This window comes from Arachis hypogaea, chromosome 19 (assembly GCF_003086295.3).
Source record: "Arachis hypogaea cultivar Tifrunner chromosome 19, arahy.Tifrunner.gnm2.J5K5, whole genome shotgun sequence".
NCBI classification, from domain to species: Eukaryota; Viridiplantae; Streptophyta; class Magnoliopsida; order Fabales; family Fabaceae; genus Arachis; species Arachis hypogaea.
In genome coordinates, this window is record NC_092054.1 from 135,799,454 (window position 1) to 135,812,456 (window position 13,003).

General features: G+C 33.9%; 3 protein-coding genes across 3 annotated transcripts; 1 reads left to right on the forward strand and 2 right to left on the reverse strand.

Annotated features, from left to right (window-relative positions):
• The first annotated feature begins 6,279 nt into the window (after positions 1–6,279).
• LOC112776503 (uncharacterized) lies at positions 6,280–8,368 on the forward strand. Its single transcript, XM_025820687.3, has 2 exons — positions 6,280–6,585; positions 7,911–8,368. Exons 1-2 carry the CDS (start codon positions 6,507–6,509, stop codon positions 8,120–8,122), a joined length of 291 nt encoding a protein of 96 aa, XP_025676472.1. The 5' UTR covers positions 6,280–6,506; the 3' UTR covers positions 8,123–8,368.
• Positions 8,369–8,755: 387 nt separating this feature from the next.
• Positions 8,756–9,786, reverse strand: LOC112776502 (stellacyanin). The gene is made up of 2 exons (XM_025820686.3): positions 9,535–9,786; positions 8,756–9,297 (listed from the first exon to the last, which is right to left on the reverse strand). The coding sequence occupies exons 1-2, from the start codon at positions 9,701–9,703 to the stop codon at positions 8,909–8,911; spliced, it is 558 nt and encodes a 185-aa protein (XP_025676471.1). The 5' UTR covers positions 9,704–9,786; the 3' UTR covers positions 8,756–8,908.
• Positions 9,787–11,054: 1,268 nt separating this feature from the next.
• Positions 11,055–12,775, reverse strand: LOC112777327 (uncharacterized). The gene is made up of 2 exons (XM_025821677.3): positions 12,280–12,775; positions 11,055–11,322 (listed from the first exon to the last, which is right to left on the reverse strand). Exons 1-2 carry the CDS (start codon positions 12,521–12,523, stop codon positions 11,135–11,137), a joined length of 432 nt encoding a protein of 143 aa, XP_025677462.1. The 5' UTR covers positions 12,524–12,775; the 3' UTR covers positions 11,055–11,134.
• Positions 12,776–13,003: the final 228 nt, after the last annotated feature.

Genomic DNA, 13,003 nt, shown 5'->3' on the forward strand with positions numbered 1-13,003 from the left:
CATGGACGAACTGAACTAAACCACCCTTGCAAAATAGAAACCTCCCGTAAAATGGGTGCATACTTTCACTCCTCTGCGTACTTCTCATATTGACCCAAAATTCACCCTTAAAGAATATTGGAACCCACTTTCGTCAATTGGCATAAAGGTCTACTCAAAAACAAACCAACAAAAGAGTTTGGCTTAAACACAACAGGATAACCACATCCAAAGTACCCTATAATAAAACAAGATACGATAAAAAAAACCAAAAAACATCCAGTTTCCTAATGAGAGAAACCATCCAATTTTTTTGAAAAGAACATCCACTAGCTAGATAAAAAGAATCATCTACACTCCTAAAACAAAACAACAACCAATATAAACTGGAAAACCTACCATAAGTAACTAAATAAACCATATGTAGCAAATAAAAACCTGAAGTAAGTTAATGGTAACAGACTTGATAACCATTTGTTGTAACCTAGGTCGAATTATTTAATGAATTCAGCCCAATCACATCAAAAGAGTCCATAAAAGGAGAATTCCTCACAATGTGGCTCATCTTAGCATTCAATTTTATGTACCAAGCGTAACCCCTAAGCTTTGCAAGTATCTTCTTCAGTATGTGCCAGATGCACCATCGGTGGACAGTATTTGGTTGGACCTTCCTAATAGCACCGGCCATGGCCTTACACTGGTCAGTGATGATCCCCTTAGTGCAGTTCTCACGTATCTCACCTATTGCGTGAACATCCACTCAAAACTAAGGATCTCCTCGTTCTCTAGTAAAGCACAACCAAGAAGAGTTGACTTCCCATGGTGGTTGACATTGATAAAGGATGCAAACAGTAGTCCATGCCTGTGAAAACACCAGCAACAATGACGAACGCAAACACAAATTCAAAACATAAAGGCTTTTACAATTGACCCATTAGTATACATACCTATTTCTTCTGTACTGGTGTCAAATGACATTACATTTCTATAATATTCATATGAAACCCTGCACCTTGCATCTATCCAGAGTGCGCTCCTGAACTTGTTAGCCTCGTCAGCATCTATCGCATAAAAGAAGTTTAAGTTGATCTCTTTCATTCGCATGAAATAATTCATCATCTCCTTAAAATATGCATTCTCATCAGCACAACGGAGTTTGTTTGTGATGTAATTCTTGACATCCTTTTCTGAAAAACTCAGGTTCGACGACCCACCAACCTCGTTAACCAGTGCAAGGTACGTCTTGTTGGATCTTATGCCAACCTCGTTGTTATTCGTAATGACGACTTAGCATGCATGGTCAACTCCCTGTATTCATGATAGTGGATCGATTTCTTAGCAGAATAGGGGTGTGAATGCCTCAATTCTAATCTCGACACAATCCAACTTTCTTTCTCCTTGTCCAACATGACATACATCCTTGCTCTGCATCTCATGGCTGTTATTCTATTTGCTCGAGTTGCTGCCTTTACCCGAGACTCCCAATAAGCTTCTCGGTTGTAATGAATATATTGATTAATGGGTATCTTTGATTCCTCCTCGTCTTGTCGAAATTTGTGTTCTTGACTTTAGTTACGAACCCAACTTTCTTTGCATAATTTGCATAAAATTTCTGTGCCCGAGGTAACGTATCAAAAAAAGAAAAAAGTCATGTGTTGGAAAGAGTTTAACTTGCTTTAAAGGAAAAAAATTATTAATCAACAACGAAAAAAAACAATACAACTATGTAATGAACAAAACAGGCAACATGTTCAAGAAAAAATGCCTCTTCATTAATCTTAGATAAACACAATACTGTACTAGATTTTTTTCCAATAAATTGACTAAAAAAAACATCTAGTTAGCATGCAAAAGAAACATTCAAAAAACACATTGTCATACAATCCACTATAATGTAAAACCACCCTATCCAACGTACCTTTGACCCCTGTTGAATAACAACATCATTCACATTCAATTGTTCATTGCCTTTCGTTGAATTATTTTCATGAACATCAATCAATGTGCTATTCAATCCTCCTTCCAAAATTGAAAACTCCATGGACGATGCTCTCGGCCGGAAGCCTTGCACCGCGATGGCAGCCTCTTTATGTAAAAATAGCTCCGCGTGATAGTCATTGCGGGGGAACAACGACGTGATCGACTCGTGAACAATACTTGCACCAAGCTCACGAATGGCAACACCAATGGCGGCACACAGCGGAGAACCGAAGAGGCAACGACGTAGTGTATGAGTGGATGGAGAACGTGGGCGCAGTGGATGAGTGCAAACAAGCACCGCGAGCGTGGAGAAAGAAGGTGAAGCAACAGGATTACGAGACCGTAATTGACGTTGTTGATGCCCTGTGTTATTATACAAATCCTAATTTTTTCAAAATTCATAATTAATGTCAATTATTCAAATTATAATTTAATAAAATAAATTAAAATTATTATAATTAATTGAGTTGTTCAATTTTTGGCTGGCTAGATATTTGGTTCCGTATATTTTTCCAAAGTATACAACAATACAAGTTTTGTATCCTACGACAACACGACAGAGTTTAGCGACTTCGTTGTATAGCTATCATAAGCAATCTATGGTTGTAAGTTGTAGGAACTAAGAAGAGTTCTACTGCTTAAAAACCTCTCCTACTTACAAACTCTAGTGAGGTTGCCAAAATTGATCCACTAAAAGAAAAATACCGAGTAACTTCGGATTTACTATTAGATTTAGCGTCATTAGTTAACGACAGATTTACCAATAGATTTAACAGCGGATTTGGTTTTCTGACGGAAAATTCGCTAGTAATAGTTGGAGAAAAAAAAAGAAAATTTGCGCGATAATTATCGTCAGATTTAGGATTGGATTTTTTCTACGGTAAACCTAATCTCCTGGAACGATGCGTTTTAGTCACTTAGTGATTTGTTACTGCGTCAAATCTGATAGTAATTTTGACCTAAATTCAAACCAAGAACGTCTCTCCCTCATTTTGAATTACAGTCTCTCTCTCTTCACCCTCTCGTCTCTCACCCTATCTCTAACGTCTCGTCTCTCCCATCTCTGGCAGCCCCTCCGACAACCCCCTTTTCTCCCTCATTTTGAATTAGACTCTCTCTCCTCACCCTCTCGTTTTTCACTCTCTCTTTAACTGTCTCGTCTTTCCCATCTCCGGCAGCAGTCCCCTCTCAAGTGAGCTTCGACGCAACACCGGCAGTGAGCAATCTGCATCAACATCATCAGAAGGAATAGTCATGGTGAGCGTCCTACATCCGCCTCCTAGACCACCAAGAACGGCATCGACGTCACGCTCGTCAAGAGCACTCTTCGTCATTTCAAGTATTCGTTTTTCATTTCTATTTTTCTGTTTCTAGGTTTTATTATTTTCTCTTTATATTGTTTATTATTTTCTGTTGCTCAGATGTTCCTATTGACACCATTTTAATTAATGGGTTGGTTAAGGTTAGGGATCTTTGAACTTGGTTTTCACCTGATTCCTGTTGTTCTTGTCAGGGGTTCTTTATAAGTGTTTGTTGTAGATTGTGGAAGGTTTAGGGTTGAAATGTTAGTGAATAATAATCTATGTGTCCTTTTTATGGTCAAAAGTGTCCTTATCTCTCATTATATGTTGATTAGATTTTGTTGGATAAGAGCTAAGCAGTCCCAATAGGTCCGTATAAAATTGGATTTGGAAATGAAATTGTCGAAATTTATAGTGAATGACAAATGCTCATGCTTTTGGATGTTTGTTGCAATTTGTTTTCTTTTATAAACTCAGCTAACAAACATTTATAATTTGTTAAGTGCACCGAGATTTTGTACTTTGTGCTATGTAAGTTTGTTTTCAAAATCAAATTAGACGAATAATGTGCTTCTTTGGTACTATCGATGCAGGAACACCATGAGTATGTGATATACTTGAATGTTATTATGCTTCTTATTGACTTCTTTACTTGTTTTAACTTGCGAATATTCTTTGTTTGCCTTTATATGGGACAGGACTCATGATGCCATGATCAGGAAGATTTTCGACTATCGGATGGCTAGGCGGCTTCTGTAGATGTTGGGATGACGTACGTGAGAGATGCAGCCACCTCACTATTTGGCTTTTCGCTCAGACATTAAGAAGGAATTGTACATTCATTGGGAAACTAATGAGGGGTTCTAGCATCGCCGTCTCATGAACAGAGCTAATAGGCATCGACTAGATTGTCCAAGTATACTGATGGGTTAGCGACTTTCATGAAGACTGGTATGTAACTTGTTTCATTTTGTTATTAAGTTAATGTTGTCTTTGAAATATAATGTCATTATTACTTGATTTAATATATGATTTCAACATGTGTAGTCTAAGGCGTTGGATCGAGATGCGACGATAGCGAAGACCTTCAAGTATACTCACACCTTGAAGGAGAAAAAGGAGACACTTGCTGATCAGTGGTCTGCAGATCATTATGTTAGTAAACATCATGTGATATAAAGTTTTCAATTAACTACGGTCCTAATCATAACAAGTGTTACACAGGAGTCCGATCCTGCACGTAGAAATTGGAGGCCGCAACCTAGCAATCTCAGCATACTGGAGACGACAGCAACAACTCGCTGCATCTGAATCGTACAAGAGTCGCGTCTATGGGCTGGAACCGTTCTCCGTCGACAACTTCCGCAGCTCTATATTGAGACCTTCGTCCGCCTTTGCCACCAGTCGGCCCGTCGATCTCAAGGACGATATTGATTTGAGGGAGCGGGTGCATGAGCTCACCCGAAGCCTTTAGTAACAGAGCAGCTGCAACAGTCTGAGGAGGCGTATCAAGAGATCCTCACATGCGTGTCAGACACAAATTCCCTTTAGTGATTTCAGTAGATGGAGGAACAGATGGAGGTGTACCAAGATCAGCTGTGCGCTAGTGGCAGTGGCGCTATTTGAGGAGCATCGACATCACTCCCTAGTTCGCCGCCTCAGCAGAATCAGGGGGATATCGACGATGATGAATATCAAGATCTTTAGTGATTAGAGTTTTATTCTAGACTGTTTCATTGTATTTTATTTATTTGACTTTTAATTTTATTTGTATACTTGATATTTAATTTATCATATTTGGTGTCTATTATTTAGAATTTGACTACTTATTGTGCAAAAAACAAATTTAAATAAAGAATAAAAAAGAATTTGACTAGTAATTGTGTTTGAGTTTTTTTTAAAGAAAAAAAGTTGAATTTACTTTGAGAAAGATTCCGACGGTAATTAAGCAAAAAAGAAAATAGTGAAAATGCCAAAATTACCGACGAAAAAATTTCGTTGGTAATTAAATAATTTTTAGATAAAGAATTCATCGCAAAATACTACAGCAATTGATTATCGGGGAGAATTATACTATTGGATTGGTTCCGACGAAAAATTCTGTAATAAATCTGACGGTACTATACGTTTTTCTTGTAACGATCGATATTACAAATGTAGATGCCTAACTTAAGAAGCTGCTAGAACTATAGGACTCTTAAGATCCAATCATCTCACAATTATAACAACTTAGTGCACAGATTATATAGCAGGTGGTGCACCACTATTTTTTTTAACCAACTTGGGTTAGTCAAATGGTTAACTTAGGCCGCTTAAACAAATGTCGATATTTTGAATTCCGTTTCATGTATATAGCAATCCATTGGCCAACGACAAATCTTTAAACAGAGCTTCGATCTGCAACAAATTCGCGTGCTCAGGAAAAAAAAACTATTTTTTATTTATTTTTTGTCAGATAACTCAATTTCATTATACAAAATAAACAAGTACTAGAGCGAAAACACAATAGGTTCAACATTACAACAAATGTTTTTTTTTTTTTAGTTTCCAGCATTACGTCAGTGATTTTTGGACAGGAGAATTTCAAGTGTGTTTTTGGATCGGGGCATTACAACGGTTTTAATTTCCACTTGCTGTACCAATAAATAATAATACCATTGGACCCAACAAAATCACGGGATCACTACTCGTAAAGATCCAAGCCCAGCTCCCATGTCAATATACTAGAGCTATTTTCGGCTCAAAATATGGTGCTCCATGTTTGATTTTTTTATTTAATATTTGTTACTTTTCAATTACAACAACAAAAATGTAATAAATAAAATTTACAGTTTAAAATTTTTAGAATTTTACTAATTTTTTTCCTAAAAACATAGATTAAATATATCATAAAAATCATTGTAAAAATGAATTTTTTTACATTTTTAATACATTAAATATATTAAAAATATTAAAAAATTTTATTATTATATTTTTAAAACGTGTTCCTATAACACAAGTAAATTATATTCAAATATTTAAAAACAAATTAACATTTTAATAAAAGTTCTCCAAAAAAAAAAGAACTAAGTGTGTTTTTGGTCGTCTTAATTATTAATAAATATAATATATAAATTGATAAGGTATATAATTAATATAACAATATAAATGGCCAGTTTTCATTAAGAAATAGAACTGATTAATTTTGCGCCTGTGGAAAGAGAAGAGAAGAGAACTGAGTCGAAGAGGGTATTATTTTCCGCAGCCATGGCTTCCAACACCGCTCTCAGATCCGCAGCAAAGCTTATTCGCTCCTCTCAATCATTCATCTCTAAATCGTCATCTGGTAATTCCTCTCTTACCGGTTTTTTCTCTTTATTTTCAATTTTTTTCTACCAAATTAATATTCTTTATTTTTATTTTATGAAAAAAAAAAAAAAGGAAATTTGCAAAATGGCGTGGTCATATTTGAAATGGATCCATTATGAAACACTGAATTTCCAGTTGGTATTAGGGTTGAGTTAGCTTGATGTGAATCATGTGCTTGAGCTTTAGGAAAATTAGAGAAAACAAAAAAGGGTTCCTTTTGTTTAACCTATTTTCTGATGTGGTGTTTGTGCTTCGAGTTAGATGATGAATTAGTTGGAATTTGGGGCCTGTGTGGTTTCTGTCTTCGATTGTCGCGTTTACTATTTTATTTTTTTCCTTCAGATTTTTGTTCAAGGAAACAGTTGAAAGTAAAGGGGAAACAGTGAAATTAAATCCTGAAAACTGGAAAACATTAATGGTTTCTTCAGTCATTTATCTATGATTATGTGTTTTGGTTATAGCTCTGAATTGTTTGATATTCTGGAAAGGTCTGAATTTTTAAGGTTGACATTTTTGTTGTGTGATGTTTATGGCATGCCAAATACATCTATGGTCTTTAGAGTAGTTTGGTTAGTGTTTATGGACAGCAGCCATGCTACGTGTATGTCAAAACTCAAAACTCAAAACTCAGCCACCTTATAGAATATATATTGAAATACAAAATATAGAATGTTAGTATCTATAAACAATATATATTGGTTGATTTGGTGACTAATTTTTGTGTGCATATAACATTTATTCATGGATATGGTAGGACACAAATATGTTTGGTTGAACTAAGACAGAATCAGAGAGAGACTCAATGGGACTAAAATACACTGTCTTAGTTGCATCTCAGAAGGAAGGCCGCTAGTGTCTTTGTCTCGTCCTATCCCACCATGTCTATGTAGCCTAAAGTGCTTTATGTTTCTTGTTTCTTGGATCATTTGCTAACCGCATCCTCATTTTGCTTATGAGGGATTTCAATCGTCTAAAGTCAGGGTAGTAGTTATAGATGTTTCAAGTATGATTAGATCCTCACTTTAGAGGATCCAAATCCAATTATGAGGCTGCAAACTGAGGACTTACTTTTCCCCCTTCTTTTTCATATTTTCCAAGATAGATTTTACTTGTGTTGTAAAAAACTGCTGTTGACAATAAAGTAGGCTTTTTGTCTTTGGATTTAGTTAGCAAAATCTGATTTTTAAAATGGCGGAGAATGAAGGGAAATATTATTCAACAAACGATTGAATGATACTGTTCACAAACCTTTTAGGAAAGACAGTTTTCACAATTTAACCTCATGTCATTGCACTGTGGCAGGTAGCCGAGGTTTCCATTCTACTGGCATCAAGAGAGGTGGTCATGGCCATGATGAGCCATACTACATGCACGCAAAGCACATGTACAACTTGGACAGGATGACCAATCAGGGATTGAAAATGTCCCTTGCAGTGTTCACTGGCTTCAGCATTGGTGTCGCGGTTCCTGTCTATGCAGTCATTTTCCAGCAAAAGAAGACAGCATCAGGATAGGTCCTCATTGTAAGATGAGATTGCATAGCATATAAGAACAGTTGGGGGGTCCTGAACTGTCTTGGGTTGCTAGGTTATTGCTTTATTGCTTTGACATTTGTTTCCGTCGAAAATTCAAACGGAAAACCAAATTTTCCATTACTGGAGTAATAATTAGTTAACGGTTCTCTGGTTGTATGCTGTGATGTTATAAGACTTACTGCTTGAACAACACATTAATGTCTTTACATGGTCTTTGTCACCTTATTTCATTTTTTATTATATAGCTTGATTAAATTTAACACAATATTAGGTTTGCCATTTTTTTAAAGTGTTAGACAAAAGTTTCTTTAACCCAAAAATAAAGCTATTAGGATTGCATTGGAAATCAAGGGTGCAACTCCAAATAGTGTATACAATGCAAGTAGTTTTAAACCATTTTTGTTTCCTGTATTTAGTGACATTAAAATATGAATTTATAATTTCATACAAAGTATTCAAATTCAATCTACTAGGGCTATGTGAGGTGGATTACATACAAACTATAGAAATAAAATCTAAAGTAAAAGCCCCTCTGCCTCCAAGGCAAAGCATATGATTCAAATGTTCTACAAAACAGTTTCATGAGGTAAACTAACATGCCAAGTTGCCAACTTTGTTATGCATAAAAACATCAAAGTGTCTATCATTCAATTGTGTTCAACAACAATCATGTATAAAGTATGTTGTGGATGACTCTTCCAACAAAACATAACAAAATTACATTTTTTTTTGTCAAATTAACGTGAACTTTTCTCTAAATTTGTATCATCCCAAAGTAGCAGCCACTAAAGCAACGTAAACCAAACTGAGAATATTTGGTGGGAAATTCACAACTCCATTTGAAACAGGTGTGTTCTTCTTTGATGAAGGAGACTGTTGAAATGTAGTTGCAGGGTTTTGGTCAGATCCGGCCACAGCATTAGGTGCCATAGCCGGTGAAAGCGTCGTGTCGTCACCATCTATATGAACATGGAGCTTCATCCCTCCAAGGCAATACAACCTGTTTCCGCTCACAAAGTATCTATCCCCAGCTCGTGTCAATGGCACCGAAGTGTTTCCATTTCCATAACTCGCCAACACATCGGTTGTGTCACATGTATCATAGTTCTTTTTTGTAACTTCGTCTACACTATTGGATGATGAATACTGAAAAACTGCAAAATCAAATCAAAATATACCCGTATAAGTTAAAATTTATAAATTCTGTGAATAAAATCTGATTCTTAGTTACATGTTTATTGCTCTTAATATTTCAATTTCTATTGAATTCCATCCCCTCAAAATTGATATGACAAATTTAGTACAAATGCTAACATAAACAATAATGCATTTCAGAAGTTACTGTATCAAAAATGAGCCATATAGAAAATGAACATTAATTAAGTACTTACCAAGAGCATCACCAACTTTGAAATTCTTATCAGCAACCCAAGTTTCAAGATTAGTGCTAATGTCCCAGCCAGAGGTATCTCCAACAGTGTAGGTGGTGGCTGAGCATGACACCACCACAAAAGCAAAGAGAAGAAGACATGACAGGAGCACCTTTGCCATGTTGATCATAGAGTTAATTATTAAGCTGAAAAAAATGGAACTAACTTATAAGTTTTATTGGGCGGGTCCATATAACATAAGATATATATAACTACTTGGAAGTTTGCTCATTTTTCAGATGACCTAACTCCCAAAAAATTAATAAATTTGCAAGAAATAATAAATGATACTTGGTAATTGGTATGTGAATTTTATCAAGATGGTTGAGTGATGCATTGGTCACGTTAGCTGGCCAGTGGTTAAACCATATTGCACTGCAAATAAGGCTTTAAGTAGGTTTGACTTTGAAGGTTTAATTATCTAGTTCAAGAAGTAACTGTTCTTCATCCTTTTTTTTTAATCTAATATAAACATGATATTCTTCAATTCCACAACGAAGAAGAAAAGAAAAGAAATCTAAGTAAAAGGAACTAGGTCTAGTGGAAGATTCCGACTTCCGAGTCAAAATTTCAAATATAGTAATTGAAAAGAGTGCTCACGTTTTGTGTGTGTCTTTATATATAGGAAATTTAAGAATATAAATAAAAAATAATACAAAAAAGTCTTATGTACAAAAATAATTAATTATTAATTTTTTTTTTACCAAAGATATCCGCGACCTCTTAAGTAAATACGAGGAGACTATGTCACTATTAAATTAGCTTTTTTTTTTTTTTTACCAAAGATAGGAGACTCGAACCCACAACCTCTTAATTGAGTATAGAGAGACTATACCATTTGAACTATTACTCATTGGCAACTATTAAATTAGCTTAGCTATTATATATTTATGTATATTTATTATTCGCATATTTTTCTAACTAGATAATCAACTATTAGAATAATCAAACTTATTACAGGAGAATAATCAAATCGGTAATAAACGAATAACTAAACTTGTTTAGTATTATAATAAAAAAAAACTTATGAGATGTCAAATATATATTTCTATATGCGATGGTTGGTTAAATTGTTTATATATACATATTTGATCTTGTCTCATGTTTTGGCATTTTTTTAAATTTATTTTACTTTTTTGACTAAAGCATAGTATTTTTTATTTCCCATAATATAATTTAAAAGAAATTATTTTCAACCACGTTAACTTAAAGCCATCAAGTGGAATGAGAATGACCACCCTAAAGAATGGACTATAAAAATCCCACATATTTAGCGGTAATTGTTAGAGCTTTATGATTAGTGTGATGAAATTATTTACTCAAAAATTTAAACTAATAAAAAGAGAAATATATGAATGTTTTATACTTCTAATAATTAGTAAATTAGTTAAATACTTAAATGTAAGACTATTGCCATTTCACCTTTTTGGACCATCCCCATTGCTTCTAAGTTCTAACAGAGAATAATACAAAGTGGGAAATAGTTAAAAATTTGAGCTTAGAATTGCCTTGTAGATTTGTAGAAGTACTTGCACTTCAATTTTTAACTGAAGCATATAATTTACTTAAAGTTTTTTAGATGAATGGAAAGTTTATCAGCTGCAAAATCTTTTGTGGAAATGTCATCTGGGTTGACAATAGGTAAGAAGCCCGTTTGAGTACCATCGCTGTCATTTTCAATTTCTCCTTCAAGACTCATTCCTTCAATGCTTCTTCCAATTGGATCTCCTATCATTCCCACATCTATATATAAAACAAGAAAAGAAAAGGAAAGAAAAGAAAGGAAAGGAAAAAAAAATGGAGCTTAAAATAGTGGTGTTATAGAATTCAAAGTCAGAAAGTAAACAATACATGATATTTTTTTTCTTATATTAATGCATGTCTATTTCTTCATTAATCTCATAAGCATGATGAGATCAAGAATTCCTTCCAAGTGTTATCAATGATGATTTGGTAAAATTTCAATTTTCATAAGTAATTTATAAAATTTTGAAAGATAGTTTTGTAAGAAGTATAACATTTATATTTGGTAAATCAAATTAAAAATAATTTTTATAAATGCATACAATTATTGTGTTTGATAAAATAATTTTTAAAATTTAAAATAACCATAACAAACAAAACTAGAGGAAGAATTTTGATTGTGAATAAAAAATTTAACATCAATAATTAGTTAAGAATAAATCTAAATATTTATTAATATACAAGTTAATTTTTTTTATTTTAATAAACACAAATTAATTTTAAAAAATAATTGTTTAGGTACTTTCAAAAGAAGTTCTAATATAGTCACCAAAAAAAAAAGAAGTTCTAATATTTTAAAACTATAAACACAGACACAAGACGAACTGTTTGTATTTTTAAAAATACAAACACATTCTTAATAAACTTTATCAAATCAGACCTAAGAATATAAATTACTAAATAGTTCATAATTAGTGAATGCAGAAGTAAACTATCATTCATGATCTATGATTCTATGCAAGTTAGGTTCAAAATTAGATTTATAGAGGCCGCATATCATAACGGTAACATGTTGTAACAGACTCAAATTCAGATTACAAAGACAAAAGAGTGAAGAAACAAAAGAGAAGGAACACGATACACATGACAATAACAATAGTCACTTAAGACCTATTATAGAAACTAATTATATTCAAAGAAGTAAATCTCCGAGGAATGGATGATGTGGAATGTGTTCTGCACCTGGGTTTGAGAAGAGCCAAAGAGCGAGGGCACAAACAAGGAGGACAAAAGGGATAACATGAACTGCATTCTCTGCAAACTTGACACGTGCTTTCTCCTTCTTTGCCAACTCAGCAATGGGATCATACGTTGGCAAAGTGGTGGTGTCAAAAACAGAGTATGATCTGTGCCCTGGAGACAGAGTTATTGCTGAATGCTTGAAGTAATCATCAGAGAACCTGTTCCAGCTTGCAGACCTGTGCATCTTCACTTATGTTCTTGTTTTCTTTTTGTTTTCTTTGATAAGAAGGAAAATGGAAGTGGATTTTGACGCTGATTTAAGAGAAGGAAAAAAGAAGAACATGTGTCTTGTGCATCAAATAAATCAATAACAAGCTGAGTCAAAGCTAATCTCAAAAATAACGCCGAATTCACTGTGTTCCTCTTACCAATTCAGACAACTCTACATAGTTTTAGGGGCAATTTACACCATCAAATAAATTATATTTCAATATTACTAACAAATAAAAAAAAAAGGTTATCTTCGGATCTCTTTACACAAATACACATAAACGGCTATAGTATCGTGGTTTATACGAAGATATAAATAATGCATAAAACTTTACTTATGAACAAGGAGAATAAAATAATAAATTGCTTTACAAACAGAATTTTATAGAAAAAATAAATAAAAAACTTACAATTAAAACATTATTGATCAAACTCTTTTAAATTCCATGCTATT